We start from the raw sequence: 23,450 nt of genomic DNA, 5'->3' as shown, positions 1-23,450 counted from the left end.
AAGAGGTGGCAAGAATACACAGAACTGTACAAAAAAGATCTTCACGACCCAGATAATCACGATGGTGTGATCACTCACCTAAAGCCAGACATCCTGGAATACAAAGTGGGCCTTAGTAAGCATTACTATGAACAAAGCTAGTAGAGGTGATGGAATTCCAGTTGAGCTATTCCAAATCCTAAAAGGTGATGCTGTGAAAGTGCTGCACTCAATATGCCAGCAAATTTGGAAAACTCAGGAGTGGCCACAGGACTGGAAAAGGTCAGTTTTCATTCCAATCACAAAGAAAGGCAATGCCAAAGAATGCTCAAACTACTGCACAATTGCACTCATCTCACACGCTGGTAAAGTAATGCTCAAAATTCTCCAAGCCAGCCTTCAGCAATACGTGAACCGTGAACTTTCTGATGTTCAAGCTGGTTTTAGAAAAGGCAGAGGAACCAGAGATCAAATTGCCAACATCTGCTGGATCATCGAAAAAGCAAGAGTTCCAGGAAAACATCTACTTCTGCTTTATTGACTATGCCAAAGCCTTTGACTGTGTGGATCACAATAAACTGTGGAAAATTCTGAGAGATGGGAATATCAGACCACCTGACCTACCTCTTGAGAAACCTATCTGCAGGTCAGGAAGCAACAGTTAGAACTGGACATGGAATAACAGACTGTTTTCAAATAGGAAAAGGAGTACGTCAAGGCTGTATATCGTCACCCTGCTTATTTAACTTATATGCAGCTTATTTAACTTATATACGGAGTACATCATGAGAAACGCTGGGCTGGAGGAAGCACAATCTGGAATCAAGATTGCTGGGAGAAATATCAATAACCTCAGATATGCAGATGACCCTACCCTCATGGCAGAAAGTGAACTAAAGAGCCTCTTGATGAAAGTGAAAGAGGAGTGAAAAAGTTGGCTTAAAGCTCAACATTCAGAAAACTAAAATCATGGTATCTGGTCCCATCACTTCATGGCTAATAGATGGGGAAACAGTGGAAACAGTAGCTGACTTTATTTTTCTGGGCTCCAAAATCACTGCAGATGGTGACTGCAGTCATGAACTAAAAGACTCCTTGGAAGGATAAAGTTTTGAACCTAGACAGCATATTAAAAAGCAGAGATGTTATTTTGCCAACAAAGGTCTGTCAAGACTATGGTTTTTCCAGTTGTCATGCATGGATGTGAGTTGGACTATAAAGAAAGCTGAGTGCCGAAGAATTGATGCTTTTGAACTGTGGTGCTGGAGAAGACTCTTGGACTGCAAGGTGATCCAACCAGACCATCCTAAAGATCAGTCCTGGTGTTCATTGCTAAGACTGCTGTTGAAGCTGAAAGTCCAATACTTTGGCCACCTGATGCGAAGAGCTGACTCATTGGAAAAGACCCTGATGCTGGGAAAGATTGAAGGCAGGAGAAGGCGACAACAGAAGATGAGATAGTTGGATGGCATCACCGACTCAATGGACATGGGTTTGGGTGGACTCTGGGAGTTGGTGATGGACAGGGAGGCCTGGCGTGCTATGATTCACGGGGTCGCAGAGATTTGGGCACGACTGAGCAACTGAAGTGAACTGATGCTGAAGCTCCAATACTTTGGCCACCTGATGCGAAGAGCTGACTCACTGGAAAAGACCCTGATGTTGGGAAAGTTTGAAGGCAGGAGGAGAAGGGGATGACAGAGGATGAGATGGTTGGATGGCATCACCCACTCAATGGAGATAAGAATTTGAGTAATCTCCGGGAGTTGGGATGGACAGGGAGGCCTGGTGTGCTGTGGTCTACAGTGTTGCGAAGAGTTGGACATGACTGAGCGACTCAACTGAATTCCTGAACAGCCTTGGTGTGTTATTGATGGTTTCAGATGTATATAATTTGAGGTTATGTGGTGACTGTTTCAATCAAAACTGTCAGCAAAAAATATACTCACAACAGACTATTAACCAACTAGAAAGTAACATATACCTTCTGTCATCTTGCTGTTTACTTAAGTATCACGTGTGAGGTACAATCACAAGTCAGTACTTATCCCAGAAAGGAAAGAGTACTTAGTTGTAAACAAAATGGAGTCTTACATTTATGCCACAAAATGGTTTAACTTTTACTTCTAGAACAGAAATGCACCCTAGGGAAAAACACAAAATAATGCTCTTTGCTTTTATATGAATTAAAATCCAGAGTTTGTGTTTGAAAACAGTAATAAGCATTAAACAGCACTTCTGTGTTGTTGTATATGCACATTTGCTTTAAAGCAGACTGTACAAACATAAGAAACTGTTTTATCAAATTTAAAATTACTTTTCGTTAACAACACGCTGCTTTGCCCATGGAAACCTTTTTACGTAGTTTAAGGCTATATAATCTTACTGCTAATCAATCATAAACCACACCCATCATTCCCTCCAAAATTATAAGCTAAATTTATAAACAAAATTCACTGTAACTTTGCATTCAAATATTTAAGCAAATGAGTCAAATTAAGTCTCTGTACACAAACATTTACATGACACAGAGGAGATAAACTTTATAAGTTATGACAGTTACCTAATACTTATCTTTGGAATGGGTCATATGCAACAAAATGAAAGATGCTTTGTTTCTCAATGTGTATCAATGAATTCATTTTCAAACCCTGTGAATATATTACCAATTCAAAAAATACGATCATAACTAATATGCTTAATATGCAGTTATATTACTTAGTAGAGTTTTGCCCACTCTTAGCAAAGAACTTGATTTAATGCAACTGAAAAGAATGATTCTAATCACTTAAAACTGAAAGTTACAGATCTTTACCTTTTCATTATACAACTTAATGTAACCAATCCTATTATCAAAAAATTTTCTTTCCAAGTTCTAGAAGTCATTACTCTAGGATATTAAAATTAGTAATAACCCGAGGACAAACTACAGATTGCTAGACACATCTGATAAAGAATTGTTATCTAAGATACGGAAAGAACTCTTAATAGGAAAACAAACTACTGGGCCAAAGAGCTTATTAGACACCATGTTAAAGATATACAAACAGATTGCAAATTAATACTAAAGATTCAAGTTACCATAATGAGATTTAACTGCACGCCTATCAGAACAGCCAAAACCCAGACACTGATAAATGCTGGTGAAGATATGGAATAGAAACTCTTTCAATGCTGTAGGAATGCAAAATCGTACAACCATTTTGGAAGAGTTTGATGATTTCTTACAAAACGAAATATATATTCTTATATATTACCTACCCAAGTTGAAAACTTAATTCCAAACAAATCTCCTAATGTTTGTAACAGCTTTATTCATAACTGCCCAAACTTGCAAGCAACCAAGATATCCTTCAGTAGGTGTATGGAATAAACTATGGCACATCCAGAAAATGGATTATTCAAGACTAAAAAAAATGAGCTGTCAAGCCATGAAAAGGCATGAAGAAAACTTAAGTTGATTACTAAGCGTAAGAAGCCAATTTGAAAAGGTTGGATATGTAATGTACAATTCCACATATAACATTTTGGAAAAGGAAAAATTATAGCAGCAGTAAAAAGGTCAGTAGTTGGCAGTTGTATATTATGATGGATTTGTCACTATAGATTTGTGCAAACTCAGAAAACACCAAAGGTTGACTATAATTTATGGACTTTGTTAATATAGGTTCATCAACTTTAACAAAATGTTATCACTCTAGTGGTCGATGTTGGTAATACAGCCATGTATGTGGTGTGGGTGAAGAGGGTGCATGGGAAATCTCTGCACTTATCTCTCAACTTTGCTGTGAACCTAAAATTAAGTCCTTAAAAAATTTAATATGGAACATTAAATGCCAGGTATTTTTATCCTTACTTACAGATAAAGAAGCCTGGTTTTAGGGTCCATTATCTTAACTATTAAGTCATTTCACCTATATTGCAATTTTTTCCTTTGCAATTTCATGCTGTGGAAAAACCACTTCTGCTCAAACCATAGGCCCTAGTTTTGCAGATAAAGCCCACTGAAAAGAGCTATGATAAAGAGACTATCCCTAGGCCAAATAGGTAATTCATATCATCACTGTCAAAACATGTCTGGGGTGGGGATGTACAAAGTGCAAGGAGAAATGTGGTATTAGTCTTAAATGCTTTATGTCAGTGTGCATTTCAAAGTTAAAGCCCATTTATATATAATCTTGCCTGAGAAACTTTCAGGTTTGAATACAGGAGTCCTGGTACAATTGAATCTTCCTAGTTACCTTACACACTTTGATCCCTTCTCCCCAACTGATGCTCCTGACAAATCAAATCCTTAAGTCAGATATGTTCTAAATATTTCACATAAGAAATGATTATGGAAACATTACCATAATCTCAAGCTACTTATTTCAAAGGCCATTACACACAAGTGAAGCCTAAGGGTCCGTCATCTTTCCATCTAAGTCTTCTTTGTCCCCAATATACCCCTCTTCGATTTCAAAACCTGAAGATTTAAAAACTTACCAAGCAAATGTTTACAGAGGTAGCACTGAAGGAAAACAAAGTCTTAAACTTTGAATAAAAATTGTTTGCCTTCGAACACCACAATTTTTAGCTCAACTGTGATTCAGTATCCTTCATAATTCGAGACACTATCCTTGTCTCATACTTCAATAGTATACATATCCCCTCACCTGAAGCAAAAGTAGCAGCAAAGAACTGTGACAGGTGGCAGCGAATCATCATGGTAAATACTGAATATTTCCATTTCCAACTCCATCACTGAGATGTAATGGTTCTGCTTTTTGGCTTCAGCTATTGCATTGGCCAAGTCAACATGCCACTGTTAGCTCTTGTTCTTTGTTATCTCACATGACACCTGCAAAGACCAAGCCCATGGGACCATCTCAACATTAGAATCAAACCCCAAATAAAACTATGCCAGTTGCTATAAACCAATTGTAATGCCTAAAGTGCCATTTATAAAGCAAAAAAAAAAAAAAAAAAAAAGATAGGATGGAATAACTGACCTAAATTCTAACACTGTTTTGATCCTAAAAGTGCCTATTCATGTCTTCAAAATTAAACTGCCTATTATGTACCATAAGAGATGTTTAACACTCATCTCATGGTTCTCATGTGAATGTTTAGGGATGGAAATGAAAAAAAATTTATAATATAGCCATGCAAAGTCTATAAATACGACTAAAGTTCAATATCAAACATTTCCTAATTATCCCCCTTTAGGATATCTAACTATGGCTTAAAAACCCAATAAACAAGTGGAAAGTCTCCCTCTGTACATGGCTTTTATTATTTACATAATACAATATAGCATCAATGCTGAATAGCATGATTATGTGCAATACATAAATATGTACTATCTGTACACATCTGCAGATCTAACTTTAGAACTAAGGTACATAAAATTGAAAGCAAAACTGAATGCTTTAAGAATAAAAGTAAAAACTAAGACTGAACACTGCAATAAATCAGAAGTAGTGCCTCGTGTACATACTTAAAACTATTTACAGATGAAAACAGGCATTACCACGACACTAATCTAACTATACTCATTTATATATAAAAAACACAAGTTTCATACATCACAAAAAACCTTCCATTATAACACAGAAGTGATATTACCAGACAAGCATCAGTGAAGTATACTGCCTCTTCTAGTTGTTATTGTACAATGCTGTAGATAATGCAGCCCATGCAATACACCCAAGAACACTAGAGTCCTACACCCAAGTACAATTAATATAAAGCAGCCCTCTGCAAGTGGTGCTGGATACCACTAAGAAGTCTACTGCAGCCATGTTGGTTATGATTTTCCATGCAGAAGGGTACAGTTACATTAAGAACTGAAGTCTTTAAAAAAGCTTTAAACATTCTTTCTTGAACCAAAACATTCAACAAAATATGCACATGAAAAATTAACTATTCAGATACCTTTGCAACTTAAAATTCAGATGCATGTTACTCCAAAGAGCTGCTGTATGTGAAAACCAAACGTAGAGTTTTAATTTCTTCTTGTAAATAAATTAATCCTAGTGCAGTTTTGTTCTACACAACATTTTTAGCAATGAGTAATGCAGACATCGTCTGGTGCAGGCCAGCATAATAAGCTTCAAAGACAGCTCAAGACCCTGTTGGCTTGATGCATTTTACTCTTTAACCAGTTAAACAATGTGTACCTTTCACAGAGTGTCTTATTTGACAGTTTTTAGAACACCAATTAACCAGGCTTACATATGGCACCGAACACTGGTTTCATAGAAAGGTCTGATTCTTTTTATAGCTTTCTTCCTGCTTCCAAGGAACATGTGGAAATTAACAGGGTGAAGTTTAACTATGGTAGAAGTAGACTGCCAGTCCTTTTCTGGTGTACCATTTCTTTAAAAAAATACAGGCACATAACACTAGCCAAAGATTATACCTTGATTACATTCCCAAAGGCAGATATGCTGCAAACATGCAGATAGGTATTTCAGTTATTTTGTTTGGCACGAAGGAACTAAATTTTGTCCTTATTATCTGTGTATTTCAATTTGCTGTGCAGATTTTCATCCAATTTTATTCAGGGGAGGGCATATACATTTTGTAGGGCTGTATCTATCCAATTCTGCCTGTAACAAACACCCAAACATCCTAAAATATCAATTATAAGACAGACAAGTGTAAAGTAAAACTCTGGAGAACATCAAAGGAAAATGGCCATGCATCTGCTCTTTAATGTTTTCCTACGGTATATTAAAATAAAAACAAATTATCAGTCTCTTCACAAGTAGTAATTTATATTCTCTGAATTTTTTCAGCCACAACAACTGGATTCTCTTTTCTGATTTTTGCTGCAGCTTCTGCTTTGTAATCATATGGACAGTTGTGCTTGTCAGAGTAACGGTGAAGTCCACAAAACAAATTTCCACATCGGCAGTCAAACCCTGTACATATAAAAGGAAGCAGAGTCATTGAGGAACTTATAGCAATTAGAAGAAACAAAGTCAATATAGAAAAGGAACCAGATTTTCATGATTCTCTGTAACATTAAACCAATTGTCATTTTAAATTGTCAAAGTGTTTTCAACCTCTTTTGACATGGCGAGAAATACAAGTAACTATCTTCCATAAACTCTGGTAGATATCAAACACAGTAGAAAAATCACAAAGCTCTAGAGTCAGACTGAACTGGATTTAAATTCTAGTCCTGCTGCTGCTGCTAAGTCGCTTCAGTCGTGTCCGACTCTGTGCGACCCCATAGACAGCCGCCCATCAGGCTCCACCGTCCCTGGGATTCTCCAGGCAAGGGTACTGGAAAGGGTTAGCCATTTCCTTCTCCAATGTATGAAAGTGAAGTCGCTCAGTCGTGCCCGACTCTTAGCGACCCCATGGACTGCAGCCTACCAGGCTCCTCCGTCCATGGGACTTTCCAGGCCAGAGTACTGGAGTGGGGTGCCATTGCCTTCCTACTATACACTGACTAATAATGTTTCCACACATTGTAGAAGGAAATGTGTTGTAGAAGACAACCACATACAGTTCTGAGATTTAAAAGGAAATAATTAAAAAGTATCTAGAAGATTTTGTTTCTGGCTCAAAGTAGGTGATTACTGTTTAGTTCAACTATCTTTCCCCCAGAAAAACAAAGCAAAGAATCAAGAGATTAAGTTTTACTAATCCTATAAAGGAAAATAATTCAGAAGGCCTGAAGTCAGGAAAGGGTTTCATAGGATTAGAGAGACCAATGGAAAGCAAATCAACTTCTTCTTACTGTCCCCTTTCCAGTCTACTGTGGAAACTTCCTATTCTTGAAAGCTGGGTGTTTTATGTTTAAGACTGACTAGTTCCACAGGCAGTAACCAGGAAGCTCTTGAATACCTGTAAGGCCAACTTTCTTTCTGCACATGAAACACCTGTTCTTCTTTGGTTTGGGCAACTCGGGAGCTTTTTCTTCACTTTGAGAAGTACTGGGCTGAGAAACTGAAGGACTGGGCTGAGTGACAACTGAAAAAACAAGGATAAAAATTAGAAGTTTGTCAACTGTTTGGCTGACAATTATCTAGTAAGTCAAAAACAAAACAACAGTAAGACTCCTCATGAAAATGTTTAAGCCCTTCTTGAAAGAAAACATATAACATGTATTTTAAATACAGTCTTTCACTTTATTATCACTCCACTCAAATTCCATTAAACTCACTTTAGGACTGGGAAACAAAATCCTAATTCTAGGTTTTAAAAACCTGAGAAATGTGGTCATCTGCTCAGTTTCCACACTGCAAACACCAAAATGCAATCTTCTTAATTAGGGCAGATTCAAGTTCATTAATACTCAGCAAGTAAGGCTGCCAACTTCTGAGGTACTTAGCTATAAAGTCATTTTGTTTTTATACTGAAAAGTTAAAAGAAAAACTGTAGATAAACAGTAAATTTTGACAAGTAAAACCCAAATCATTAACCTCTCAGACTCTAAAATTTCACAATTATTGTATCATTTTAAAAAGTGCTTTATATTGTCTTATGCAGAAAATATGGAAGCCTTTTTAAAAAAAAGAAAAAGAAAAAAACCTTCTTTTGAAGATTAGCAAACACTGTCTTTAGGACAATATAAATACTTGTGAAGCTTAAGGATTCCATAGGCAAAACAAAATTTTTATAGCACAGCTTTACTTTGTGATACTTGAGAGATATGACCTACTTTAAAAAGTCCATTTCTCCAGGTAAAAGGGGTCTAAGTTTTAAGTTCACTCATGACATCAACAGAATTTGTCAATATAAAGATAAAACTGCAGATAAAACTGTAAGTTCATATTACCTCCAGGTTATTTAAAACAAAATTTAATCCTACCTTTTTAAAATTAGTCCAAATCCCAAGAACAGCAAATTGAAGCATATAATACTAGAATTACTGCCTAAACAATAGGCCAGCATTAATGCTATCAGCATAAATCCAAACTCTACAGCAAACCAACTGGTTTAATAACAACTTACTGAAATCCTTTCCAAATTTAGAATTCATTTATATTAGTGATATATCCAGTGAAATTAACAGTATAATATGAGACCACTGGTAATATTCTAGCTATTTTACTTATTCCTAACAATCTACCATGGCAACCCTAATGTATTTTCGTGATGGTATAATGAAGTGTCGACAGTCTGTGGAATAGTCTAGGGGACGTGACAGCCATTTCCCTGGCTACATGTGAAAACTGGACAGTGGTTCTTAAAATATACACAAGACTTTGGTGGGGGTGGGGGTGGGGGTAGTTAAAAAAAGAAAACTAATACAGAAAAGGCAGAGCAGCAAAGTGCATTCAGGTGAAGAAAATAATAAATGCACAGAAATAGTTACAGATCTAATCCAAAAGAGTACTGTTCCAAGATTTTGTTTTTTAAATAACAAACAAATGAAACGGAACACTAATTTAGTCAGTTTTTCATCATAAGGATGGAACTTTAAATACCAAATATAGATTCAACCACCCAACATAAAAATTTTCACCTTAGCTTTATCAGTCAAGATTTATACGGTTCACATAAGCTTGGCTATGTAATATTAGCAAAAGCAAGCTTCCAAAGCAGATTATATATTCAACGCTATTTTCTCACTAAAGGTTTTAACATTGTGTCCCAGTCAACACTATACTAGGAAACAATGAATTGATCAAACCAACTATGTGCACCACCAGAGTATGCAAATCACGGTTCCAGGGTCTAGCAATGAAAAGTAAAAAAGTTGACCTGACAACAGAGCACAACCAGAAGTGCTTTCTTTAATGTTAAGTTCAGCACAGACTCAAGTCACTATTTAATGAAAACCAAAATGCCATTCCACACTGAGTTTTAAACTCCCATAGGGATCTCAAACTTCATCTTCAAAGTTTCAGTGTTCAATATGTTCTTTTGTTTGAGTATCTCCTGCACTACTGACAATATCCAAGACTAAACACTTTTGATTATTTTTTTCTCCATGGCTTTACAATTCAACTTTCATAATTTCTTCTTTAATGTTTCACAATACCTTCTTTAATGTTTAGATACTTCTAAAATGTAATGGTAACCTACCTTCTAAATTCATTAAATTCTTGACATTTCCAGCCTTCACATGATAAAGTGCTGATGTGTAGGTGCAAAGGTAACAGGGGATGGGCAGAGAAGAGATTAAAGAATCAGATAAACACCATACCTGGCTCTGACACCTCTGTTTTCGGGGTAGTTACTTTGTCCTCTCTTGAAATGCTCATTTCTGTCATTTGCTGAGTTACAGGCAAGGCAGCCACAGGCATATTTCTATTTGAGTTCAAGCAAACATTTTTAAAGATGTTAAGGGTACTTGGTGAGATAGTAAGTTGTCAGTTCAATATATATAATTTCTAGCGTGATCAAATGGAGCTAAATACTCTAAAAAGGATGCCCAGCACAAATGTCTGAGAATAAGGAGACCAATCTGATAAATGGCTCATCAATTGAAGCCTGCATATTTGTAAAGGTTACAGTGTTCCATCAGAGGCAACTAAAAATATTTAGCTGTGCCTGTAATTTAAAGGCAAAAGGGACAACTTTGCCAGAATGCCTTATGTAGCAGCGCAATAATCTGTAGAGCCTCATTCTCTGTAATCTTCACAGCTCAATTACAAGAAAAAGCACAGCATTTTCAACACAGTATCCTTGAGGCTACTCAGCAGCAGTGCATTATTATACACATCTTTACTCAATGACCTACAAGATCATATATTAAAGGACACTGGAATCCCCAATTGTGCAACACATGCAGGCATCTAAGGTATTAACATCCTTATTATAATGTAATATGTATGTTGTAACACAACATCATTATTATTTATTAACATTCATAATTATGTCAGTCATCTTTATTTCCTCCCTGCATTATTATAAATACTCAGAAATGTTTAATCTTACCTTGATTTTTCAGATGTGCTGCCAGCAGCACCTTCACAGTTGTTTAAACTAGCGTCTGCTCTTTGTACAGATGCAGAATCTGAGGTAGGACTGTTGGAACCACTAGCTGTCCCTGTTTAAAAAAAGGATTGGTAAAAAATGAAGCAACACTAGAAACACTCATTTTCAAAACTATTAATAAGTAACAAATACTTGCATTTAATTAGGTTAGTGACTTATGCACTTTTTCACTGTGCTGCAGAATCTTACACTTAAGTGATATCCAAACAACAAAAAATATAAATAAAAAAGTCATAGCCAATAAAACCTCAAAAACTGAAAAGAAAAAGCTAGAAGATGCTTGTAGATGTCACTCATTCCTCATGCAGTCATTCCAAGTACTTGGTTGTTGCTTTAAGTTTCAAGCTTTTCTCAGGTCTTCTCTCCTTGGACTTTCAGCACTGATTCTCAGTTTGAGGCCCCAATTCTTGGTTGTATATTTTGCGGTCACCAGTTCTTCAAATGCGTTATGTCTTGGAAACAACTTACCCATTGGGCTCATTCTGCCACTATTCTGCTGCCTCTGAAGATGTTCTTTGTAGCAAACAGAACACATTCCATTTGTCCTAGGATTCCCATAAAAGCCACATCCTGTACTACACAGCATAGGCCCTGGGGTCTGGTTAGTCTCCTGAGCCATTTTTCTGCTATAAACAGAACAAAATCAAAATTTTAGAAACCAGAATTTAGTTAAAAAAAAAAAAAAAAAGAGGAAAAAACCACACAATCACTAAATTAGTACAATAGTCATCATTTATCTTTGTCATTTCTAAACACTCTGTTTCTAACAAAGGCCTAAATTGTGTTATTAATCCTTAAAATTGGCTAAATTATGAATGTTTTGTTGCTTTTATAAAACAAAGTACGTGAAAGGAACTGTTTTAGCTTGATAAACAATGATCTATCATGACTTGACATTTTTAGGACAAAAAAATTCTATCATTAAACATTAAAATTTCACCTGTCACTGTTTAATTCCTGAAAAGGTCACCCTTCCATTGTTTAATTTATGTTTAAATTAATTTTTCTAACTGGTATCTTTAAATCACTTTTTGTTCTCCTGCACTACAGGCAGATCATTTCAAATCATCAAAAATTAACTGACTCTTCATATCTACTAGTGGTTCTTTAAGCTATTAGTATGTGGATGCAGCTCTAAAGGTTTCTTAAAACACCTGAACATATTGGGCCCTTGTAATTAATTCAATTCTGCTGCAGGGCAGAGCATGGGTACTTTAAAAATGCTGCAGCACCTGAAGCATATAGGACACTGAAAAGAGAGCTGGTAGATCATCTAGCTCTTCCTGTTACCCTGGCACCAAAAGTGAAGCTCTTTAAGAATTCAGGGGTCAGTTGCCTAGGAAATTTCTTTTGTTCTACATTTGACATGTGAAATCTGGGTCTAAGTATACTTTAAAGCCAGTGCCTAGAAACCTGCAAAGCACAAATTATCAGCCACAGATTTCTCAACCAACAGCTCTATTAAAACTTGTAACAAGCGTTTGTCTTCCTCATGCCAGAAAATAACGAAACTTTTCCAAGCTCAATTTCAAGATAGCAAAGTAAAGCAATATACACAATCTTTAATAATGGTTAATATTCAATGCTAGGTTACCAGAAATAACTTAATATAACCTTGCTATTCCAGAAGCCTTCTTAAAATTAACACAAATACAGTAATGTTTTGCTAAATTTAGTAAAATTTGCTGAGTTAAGAGAACATAAATATTTAAGAAAAAAATTTTAAAAACCTGAAAAGGTTTCCATGTCACCTTAAATTGTGTATGAATGTAAAGAAAGCTTATTTGGGCATTTTATCAAAGGGAGATTGTAATAATTCCGGTCATTGTCATTTAACTGTACCTAAATGTTGACAATAGAAGTGACTTACAAGTTATGAACATTTCAGGTATATATAGGAAAGTACTTCCAGCTAGAGCTTGTTACTTCCTATAATTTCATGTTGCTTGTTCCAACCAGCACGAACTAGAATACACTCTTTAGGGAGTTATCATAAAGTATTAACACTTTTAACCAAAATTACACAAAGGAAGAGGACTATATTTGATGTGGCCTGAATCCTGACAATTATTCCCCCAACCATTTAAATGATAGTAATCTTTCCTTTTGTTAGCAAAAAGACATATTACAAGCTTGAATATATTTTAAGCCAATGAAGCTTGCATGGAAATTGACCAATATTTGCAACTTACTTCAGACAACAGTACTAATTTAGTTAACACCATCTCTTTAAATAGTAAGTGGAATTTAGCTGACTCATTTTGGAGCAGGGTAGTGTAACATTCCAACATTACTTACGAAGTTTATTGATAAACACTTTCAGTTGAGTTTTTAATATTTTGAGTATAACGTGCAAAAAAAAATGCATTGTGCATTTATTTGCATGCTCACCATGCAAAATATGTGAATCTTTGCCCTATGCAAAAAGGACGGCCACTTCTGGAAGTCCTCTTAAGAATTATGCTTTAGCTTACCTGCTATATTTTTAACTTTTGCTATTATTTGACAAGTGGCTTAAAGAGTAAACTGGCCTAAAAGTCAACTTACATTAATATTAACCTGATTCTTAAAATCTTTTGTTTATATAAATGTGGGTGGGGATCTTAACCAATGATTTCACATGCAAAGTATTCCAACTTTTTTCAGGAAACACATCTACCTTCAACTTACCATAAATAGCCTCCAAACTGAGACACAGAAGATAAAAGGACATTAGTCTTATACATGGCTTCTCATCTTGTAGACTTTTCTCCCCCTAGAAAGGCAGCTTTTAAATGCCATCACAAGTGCACAGCTTGCCTTAATATTTCTCAGAAGCTTAGATCACATGGGCGGGCGCTTCAGCCTGTCACAAGGCTGCAATGTGACAGGCTGAGCTGGATGGAGGCTCTCACATAAAGCCTAGTCAACAGGGGCCTCTGAAATCAGCTTCTATTTATATCTCAGAGCCTGCCAACTCCTACACAACCCCAAGAACTAAAGATGCAGCACTTGTATACCTAATATAATAAGCAAACACAACAAAAAGATGCCATTAAGGTTGTTAGTTTTTTCTGAGGTAGGGAAGGAGAACAATCTCAAATCAGAAAGGCAAGTATCACCAATCACTCAAAGACGAAACGGTCAGAGTTGTTTGTAAAATCCAAGCACAACGAAGAGAGCACAAAGGTAGAAACCACCCTCCTGTTTAGTGGCAATTTTGAGGTGGGTGTGGGGAATAAGTTGCCATTTCCCTATTTGTATTTTAGAAAAAAATACAATACCGTTATTACTTAGCATCTTTAATAAAGTTGTTAGAAACTTAAGCATTCATTGTGTCAGCTCTATCAAATATAGGATGAAATGTACGTGTGTGTATATATACACTTTACAGTTTGCGGCCTCCTCTAATTCATAGCTGAAAAACAAAACCCAAAGACAGGAGCAGGTAACTGAAAAATTCTCCAGCCTCAAACATGAATAAAAAAGGCTTTTACAACTGTGTGAATTTACTTCTCTCAGGTGCACAAGACGTTAAGAATCGTCACCCTACCCGGAGTTGAGACGAGTTCTAGTCTCTAATCTACCTCTAACTAAGCCAGTGACCTTGGGCAAGCCCTTACTCTCCAGATCTTCGTTCCCTCTTGCCAAATGGAGAAGATTACTGTGATTTTAAAGGCTCCTTTTCAGGCTTAATACAGAGCCTGAGAGAGAGAGAGAGAGAAAATAGGGAAGGTTTAAACATCTCTCGAGGGGGACATTTTTAGAAGAAAACTTGAAAAAATAAAATTTCAGTATTTTCACCAATTCAGTTCTGAATCCCTACTTTAAAAATAAGGAGTAAAATAATGATTCGTTTAATTTTTTAAGAAAGTCTGTAAATCAGCCAAAGGCCAAGTTAAAGAACAGCGGCTCTATGACCTACATACTACTGTGTTCTTAGACCAGATTAATAGCAAACATTCAGTCAATAAAGATAACCCAGGCCTTTTCCCAAAACACATATCCACGGAGTGCGTGGAAAGAAAGCAAAAAATTTCACGTTCATCAGCCTAAATGCACGAAACAAAGGGGAAGGTGCTCCATTTCCTTCATGAAAGGGATCTCCGGCGAGAAACTCAGCAACCTCGGTAAAACTGAGATAAGTCCCTATCGCCCAACGTTCCAGGGGATTTTAATACAAGTTCGAATCCCACTGGTCCTCCACCCCTACCCCCATGCCCTTCCAAGCAGAGGCCTCGTTCAGGAAAGCCCAGCAAGGCCTTCTCCAAAAACCACTGAGTCATGCAGAACAGCAGTTCCGTAGGCCAAGCAGGCCCCTCACTCTGCCGGTGCCTCGCCGACCCCCGACCCCCGACCCTGAAACGCTCCTCGGAGGAGGCGGAGAAGGGGGGTGCGGCGGGCAAGGGGTTGGGGGCGCGGCCATCGCCACCGCCTCTTTGTCTTTCCCGGTTCCGCGGCCCAGGCGGGACGCCACCGCAGAAGGCGGCCGGGACGGATTTGAGCGAGGCCCGGAGCTCGAATCTCCCCGAGGCCGCACGCCGGGCATTTTTTTCTCCGACCGTGCGTGTGAGAGCGAGTCCGGGGCACAGGGAACCGGCCTCCGGTCACGACGACAGGATGCCGCCTCCGTCTTTGTGCTTCCTGAGCTGGCAGGCGGGCTCCCCTCCCCCTGACGCCGCCATCCGTGGGCCGCTCGGGCTTCGCCCGCTCGCGGCGCTTAGTCCCCCACTCCCACCCGCGGCCCGGCACGAGCAGCCGGACGCCTTCCCCTAGCCCAGTGCTACTTACTCTTCGACCGCGGGAGCCGGGCTCGCGCACGACGCCGGCGAGGTGGGGACCGGGCCGAGCCCTCCGGGAGGGGCGAGCCGGAAGCCCTAGAGCCGCCGCCGCGGGCTGGAGCCGCAGGCGGAGGTGGCGCCGCCGCCGCCGCCGCGGAGTCCTCCTTTGTTCCCGCAGCAGCCCCGAGCGTGGCCGGGACACGCCGGAGCTCGGGAAGTGGGGGGGAGGGAAGCGGTGGGGGGAGCAGCGGAGGAGGAGGGGGCGGAGGAAGCAGTACGGAAGGCCGCAGCGGCTAAGGCTGCTCGCTACGCTCGCCCGTCGTCGCCTCACACCTCCACCAGCCTCGAGTTTGGCTGACTCCGAGGACGAGCGGGGCACGCGCAGCTAAGCCCGGGGACCGCAAGGGCCCGCGAACGGCGCTGTCCGTCGCTTCGCTACCGCCGGGGAAGCTCTGCAGCTCCCGGGAACTAGGAGCCCCAAACGGTGATGCAGGCAGGTCCGCGCTCCGGCCGACTGACGCGTTCTCTCCGCCCCGCGATGGAAAGAGGGAGGGGGCGGGGTCTGTGCGTCAGCGAAAACCCCGACGGCGGCGGCGGCGGCGGGGAGCGCCTTGACGTCACGTGCCCGACGCCGCGCCTCTGTCTTCAGTCACCCGGCCGGGGAGGCGGGGCCGAGCCTGACCGCGCTGCTGTTGCGCGGAGCCTAGTTACTGGCCCGGCTGCCGGCTCCAGGGTGGAGCTGGAAAGAAATAGTCCTGTGGAGGATGCGTTTCTATTTTTAGCTCGATTGTCCGCCCTCAGCCTTTCTCCTTCCGATTTTCTCAGTCAAGCCCGCTTTTCGCCCTCTAAGTTCTCACGCTTTGTCTAGAGTCTTTGGCAGACATTTCCCTTCCCTCCTCATTCTCCCTCCTCACCCACCCATCCAGAACGAGTTAGAAGGATTTGCTTCGAGAAGAGAAAATGAACCGCTCTTTGCTTCTGGGTCTTCTCGCCGGTTTATGAAGCTCCCAAGTCCAGTTCCCTCACACCCTTTTCGATTCTAAAGTCCAACCTGAGCATTGCCCTGATGCTACCGGGAAGGAGCGGGGCAAGGCGGCGCTCACTCGCTTCCTCGCTCGCCCAAGGTCACGGGTGGTTGTGCAGAGTCAGGAAAGGCTCGCCGGACTGGCTGCCAGCCCTCGGCCCTGGCGTCACGGTTCTGAACAAACTGTGTTGGCCAGCATGTAAAATCCCTGGAAATCATCTATTCCAGCAAAGCCTCGTGAACTGGGAAAGCACCAAATGTTCTACTCTAGAAATGAAGCTAAGGGACAAACAAGCCAGACCTGAGGGAGAGATCAATAAGGAGACGCTGTAAGAGGAAGTTCAAGAGGGTGCAATTCAGAAATGAGGCACCTGCTCCGACTAGTTTGAAAGGGTGAGTTAACTAAAAACACTGAGAACCTTTTCAAAGCACCAACAAAAAAATACCCCGTTTGCAGCTGGCCTCTCCAGGTGACTTGCTCAACTCAAAAAACAAACTTAGTAAGACAGAAAGGACTTATGAAATTTCCTGGTAAACAATAGCCTGATGGTGATTGCAGCCATAAGATTAAAAGACGCTTACTCCTTGAAAGAGAAGTTATGACCAACCTAGACAGCGTATTAAAAAGCAGAGACGTTACTTTATCAGCAAAGGTCCGTCTAGTCAAGGCTATGGTTTTTTCCAGTAGTCATGAATGGATGTGAGAGTTGGGCTATAGAGAAGGCTGAGCGCTGAAGAATTGATGCTTTTGAACTGTGGTGTTGGAGAAGACTCTTGAGAGTCCCTTGGACTGCAGGGAGATCCAACCAGTCCATCCTAAAGGAGATCAGTTCTGGGTGTTCATTGGAAGGACTGATGTTGAAGCTGAAACTCCAGTACTTTGGCCACTTGATGCAAAGAGCTGACTCATTTGAAAAGACCCTGATGCTGGGAAAGATTGAGGGCAGGAGGAGAAGGGGATGACAGAGGATGAGATGGTTGGATGGCATCACCAACTCGATGGACATGGGGTTGGGTGGACTCCGGGTGTTGGTGATAGACAAGGAGGCCTGGCGTGCTGCGGTTCATGGAGTGGCTAAGAGTCGGACGTGACTGACAGACTGAACTGAATGAAGAAATAGAAACGATGTTTAGGGCGTGTAATAGTCATCATTAGAGGGGAGTGAGAGGTTCCTTCCTTGTTTCCCGAGCTTGCTGATCAGAAAAATCACCTGGACTAATTGGTTCAGTTAAGTCTCTCAGTCATTTCCGACTCTTTGCAACCCCATGGACTGCAGCACTCCAGGCTTCCCTGTCCATCACCAATTCGGGGAACTTACTCAAACTCATATTCATTGAGTCGGTGATGCCATTCAACCATCTCATCCAATGTCGTTCCTTTCTCCTCCCGTCTTCAATCATTCTCAGCATCAGGGTCTTTTCAAATGAGTCAATTCTCATCAGGTGGCCAAGGAATTGGAGTTTCAGCTTCAGCATCATTCCTTCCAAAGAAATCCCAGGGCTCATCTCCTAAAGAATGAACTGGTTGGATCTCCTTGCAGTCCAAGGGACTCTCAAGAGTCTTCTCCAACACCACAGTTCAAAAGCATCAATTCTTTGGCTCTCAGCTTTCTTCATAGTTCAACTCTCACATCTATAGGTGACTACCGGAAAAACCAAAGCTTTGACTAAATGGACCTTTGTTGGCAAAGTAATGTCTCTGCTTTTTAATGTGCTATCTAGGTTGGTCATAACTTTTCTTCCAAGGAGTAAGAGTCTTTTAATTTCATGGCTGCAGTCACCATCTGCAGTGATTTTGGAGCCGAAAAAGATAAAAGTCTGTCACTATTTCCATTCAGCTGAGTTTTTAAGATTTTGAGTATTCCCCCATCTATTTGTCATGAAGTGATGGGAAACTGTTTACTTTTAAATAATCAGCTAGACCCCTCCCTTGTAGATAGTTTTGGTTGTTTGGGGTGGAGCTCAGAAACTTGCATATTTAAGTAGTGCTCCAGGTGATTCTTCTTTAAATTTTGTGTATTTAGGAGGATGCTGTCTTGTTGCCCTGTGCCGAAATTTCCAAATCAAACAGATCTCTGCCAAAGTAAGCAGAATACCTAGAACATAACTGAACGTTTTCTTTACAGTTTCAAGTTTTTCAGTTCAGTTCAGTCGCTCATTCGTGACTCTTTGTGACCCCATGGACTGCAGCATGCCAGGCTTCTCTGTCCATCACCAACTCCTGAAATCTACTAAAACTCATATCCATCGCATTGGTGATGCCATCCAACCATCTCAACCTCTGTCGTCCCCTTCTCCTCCTGCCTTCCATCTTTTAAGGTTATTGCTGTAAGCAATTAATGTATTAGAGATAGAAGTAGTTTCAGACACTGGTCCCAGGACCATTGGAATTGACTTTCTTGAATAGACAGATTAGTAAAAACTTAGCAGCTACCATTTACAGATACCTAAGTATTTTCCGTTTAGGGTTTCATTTAATCCTTACAGGAATTCACTGGGATAGGTACTGATATATCCATTTTTACAGATAAGTGAATAATGCCTAAAGAGGATAAGTGACTCCCTTGAGGCACTGAAGGACAGGGAATCAATAGAGGTGGTTTTTACTGAGGACAAAAATAACTTGGAGATTTTCCCCTTCCCCCATTTTAGTTATTAAAAAGTGAAACAAGATAATCTCTGAAGATGTGTTATTGAAAAAAAAAAAAAAAACAACAACCAAGGCAAGCTGGTTATTTAATAATGGATTGTGTAGTATATGTTAAGTAGCATCCTCTGATAATTTGTTTTTTCTAACAACCATTTATGATTTTCTGTATGAGACTGTTTCAAACAGGAATATACCTGGAATTGAGCCTAGTTTTTAACTACGCTACTACTACTAAGTCGCTTCAGTCGTGTCCGACTCTGTGCGACCCCATAGTCAGGCAGCCCACCAGGCTCCCCTGTCCCTGGGATTCTCCAGGCAAGAACACTGGAGTGGGTTGCCATTTCCTTCTCCAGTGCATGAAAGTGAGAAGTGGAAGTGAAGTCGTTCAGTCGTGTCCGACTCTTAGCGACCCCATGGACTGCAGCCCACCAGGCTCCTCCGCCCGTGGGATTTTCCAGGCAAGAGTACTGGAGTTGGGTGCCACTGCCTTCTCCGTTTAACTACGCTAGTCCTTCTCAAAGTATAGTCCTCAGATCAGCCACATCAGCACCACCTGGGCACTTGTTAGAAACAAAATTTCTCAGACCCCACACTGGACCTGTGGAATCACAAACTCTGAGTGAGATCACTTTGTCCAACCTGTTAAAACAGGTTCTCCATATGATTCTGATGCATGCTGAAGTTTGAGAACCATGCAATTACCCCACCATGCCATAGGAGATCTCTCAGATATTCACACCATGTGAAGGGAAAAAGTGAAAAAATTTTTTTCTTCTTTGTCTTCTTTCTTAAAGAAGACATACAGATGGCTAACAAACACATGAAAAGATGCTCAACATCACTCATTATCAGAGAAATGCAAATCAAAACCACTATGAGATACCATTTCATACCAGTCAGAATGGCTGCGATCCAAAAGTCTACAAATAATAAATGCTGGAGAGGGTGTGGAGAAAAGGGAACCCTCTTACACTGTTGGTGGGAATGCAAACTAGTACAGCCACTATGGAGAACAGTGTGGAGATTCCTTAAAAAATTGGAAATAGAACTGCCTTATGATCCAGCAATCCCACTGCTGGGCATACACACTGAGGAAACCAGAAGGGAAAGAGACACGTGTACCCCAATGTTCATCGCAGCACTGTTTATAATAGCCAGGACATGGAAGCAACCTAGATGTCCATCAGCAGATGAATGGATAAGAAAGCTGTGGTACATATACACAATGGAGTATTACTCAGCCATTAAAAAGAATACATTTGAATCAGTTCTAATGAGGTGGATGAAACTGGAGCCTATTATACAGAGTGAAGTAAGCCAGAAGGAAAAACACCAATACAGTATACTAACGCATATATATGGAATTTATAAAGATGGTAACGATAACCCTGTATACGAGACAGCAAAAGAGACACTGATGTATAGAACAGGCTTATGGACTCTGTGGGAGAGGGAGAGGGTGGGAAGATTTGGGAGAATGGCATTAAAAAAAAAAAAAAAAGAATGACAAAATGATTTTATTTCATTGGAAACTGAAAATAGGTCAATTAACATTTTTACTTATTTGTAATAAAAAAAAAATTTTTTTTTCTTATATTACTATTACTGGTGTAACAGATTAGGGGACATACTTCTAAGGAGTGTTTTGTTTTTGGAGTTCTGAATTTTCTATTGGACTGTAAAGACAAACTGTAGAACACCAAATATATGATAGAATGCTCTTAATATAGTGTTCAAAAAGGCTGTCACCATGTTTGTTAGAGAAGGTTGAAACCAGCCTCTGCAAAAAATAACAGGGAAAGTGAGGCATACTCTAATTGTGGTGTTATTAATTGATTGTTGAAAAATACCTCTTGCAGAATTTCATTACATGGGACATACCAAGTGATTCGTACTGTGTGTTCGTTAGTCGCTCAGTCATGTCTGACTCTGCGACCCTGTGGACTGTAGCCCTGCAGGCTCCTCTGTGCCTAGAATTCTCCATTCTTAAATATTCCTTGAAAATACACTGAATTATATTGTATTCATTTTTTCTCGTAAAATGTTATGCATACTTACTACATTCTAGGTACCCACTGAACTGGGTGCTGGAATATACGTTGGTGGGAAAAATTGATCTTACCCTTTTTGTCGCGGATCTTTCTGTCATATTAGGGAGAAAGACATCAGCAATATTATCACATAAATATATAAATATGAGGAGAAGGCAATGGCAACCCACTCCAGTACTCTTGCCTGGAAAATCCCATGGACAGAGGAGCCTGGTAGGCTGCAGTCCATGGGTTGCTAAGAGTGGACATGACTGAGCGACTTCACTTTCACTTTTCACTTTCATGCTGGTGGGCTGCTGTCTATGGGTTGCACAGAGTTGGACATGACTGAAGTGATTTAGCAGCAGCAGCATATAAATATAAACTGGTAAACTCTTTGAAAGAAAGATACAGAAAGCTATTGGAGCATACTGGAGAAGGGCATGGGAACCCACTCCGGTATTCTTGCCTGGAGAATTCTATGGACAGAGGAGCCTGGTGGGCTACAGTTCATGGGGTCACAGAGTCAGATACAACTGAGTGACTAACACAGGGAGAATATAACCCATGACAATGGATGCTGAAACTCACCCAGATCTGAGTTCCATTGCCAGTTATCCCCATCACCAGTCATCCCCAATCACCAACGGAACGAGGAGTACTTCCTTAACGTAGTTGGCTATAGCAAACTGGCATGTCCTATGAGAAAGTTGAAGCAGTTTGTATTCTACTTAAAAATTTAGGTAAAGTCAGTACGAGTTCACTAATATTTTTCATTGCAATCTGGGGATGAGCCAAAAGAGGATTAATAATTGGAGAAGAGCAAATTAAATTTAGTTTCTTAGAAAGTAGAAATTGACATCCTTTAAAAATTGCAATAAAAATTATTAGTCCAGTGTAAAATGTAAAAGACCTGGAGTTATTTTAGTTTGATACGTAGCTTTCCGTTTTGGAATAAGAATTACTTCTATGGCATAATTGTAATACCCTGTCATGGGTATTACATTTTTTTTTCCTTCTGTGCCTGAGTAGAGCTTGGTGAAGCACAAAGTCTTTGCTGGGGTTTTAAAAACCATTAGATGTCATTTGATATTCTCATGGTATCCTTCTGTCTCCTTTCTTCGCCCTTTCCCAAATCTCAAAGATCAAGGTAACAAGACTCAATTGTATTTTTATTATTTTTAAAATTGTATTTTTATTATTCTCAAATAGGATAAAAGGATGTAGTTTTGTAGTTAGAGCAATTTGCTGTGAATTAAATATTAAGAGAACATGCCGTTATTTAACTAAAATTTTCCTTTTTTTATAATATTAATTAAAATATCAGTTAATCCAATGGATTGGTTTTAGACTTAGCCCAACAAGTGACTGAATATTTTTCCCCAGGAAAATGATCCAGCAGGTAGAAATTTAATTATTGTATAGACCTTTTGGTAATTTTAAAGCTGTAATTATTTACAATGAAAAAAACTCGATCTAAGAATCTTCAAAAAAGTAACATGAACGGCTTACCTAATTAGAGAAGACTTTTAGACACAATCCAAAAACTGTTAACATCAGTTCAGTTCAGTCACTCAGTCATGTCCAGGTATTTGCGACCCCATGGACTGCAGCACGCCAGGCTTCCCTGTCCATCACCATCTCCTGGAGCCTGCTCAGACTCATATCTATCCAGTCGGTGATGCCATCCAACCATCTCATCCTCTATCATCCCCTTCTCCTCCTGCCTTCAATCTTTCCCAGCATCAGGGTCTTTTCCAGTGAGTCAGTTCTTTGCATCAGGTAGCCAAAGAATTGGAGCTTCAGCTTCAGCATCGGTCCTTCCAGTGAATATTCAGGACTGGTTTCCTTTAGGATGGACTGGTTGGATCTCCTTGCAGTCCAATGGACTTTCAAGAGTCTTCTCCAACACCACAGTTCAAAAGCATCAATTCTTCAGCACTCAGTTTTATTTATAGTCCAACTCTGACTAGATGGACCTTTGTTTGCAAAGTAATGTCTTTGCTTTTTAATATGCTAAGTTGCTTCAGTCGTGTCCGACTCTGTGCGACCCCATGGACTGC

General features: G+C 39.9%; 1 protein-coding gene across 2 annotated transcripts; it reads right to left on the bottom strand.

Moving 5' to 3' along the window:
- Positions 1–5,235: 5,235 nt before the first annotated feature.
- Positions 5,236–16,550, bottom strand: ZFAND5 (zinc finger AN1-type containing 5). Of its 2 annotated transcripts, none has more exons than XM_005887844.3 (6): positions 13,594–15,594; positions 11,392–11,549; positions 10,864–10,975; positions 10,130–10,233; positions 7,822–7,947; positions 5,236–6,887 (listed from the first exon to the last, which is right to left on the bottom strand). In XM_005887844.3, the coding sequence occupies exons 1-6, from the start codon at positions 13,647–13,649 to the stop codon at positions 6,739–6,741; spliced, it is 705 nt and encodes a 234-aa protein (XP_005887906.2). In that variant the 5' UTR covers positions 13,650–15,594; the 3' UTR covers positions 5,236–6,738. The 2 variants fall into 2 exon arrangements, with proteins under 2 accessions (XP_005887906.2, XP_070231866.1); XM_070375765.1 differs by lacking the exon at positions 13,594–15,594 and adding an exon at positions 15,694–16,550 and having other exon boundaries at positions 6,653–6,887.
- Between the last annotated feature and the right edge of the window lie 6,900 nt (positions 16,551–23,450).

This window comes from Bos mutus, chromosome 8 (genome assembly GCF_027580195.1).
Source record: "Bos mutus isolate GX-2022 chromosome 8, NWIPB_WYAK_1.1, whole genome shotgun sequence".
Classification (NCBI taxonomy): domain Eukaryota; kingdom Metazoa; phylum Chordata; class Mammalia; order Artiodactyla; family Bovidae; genus Bos; species Bos mutus.
This window is presented reverse-complemented; position numbering and strand designations above follow the sequence as displayed.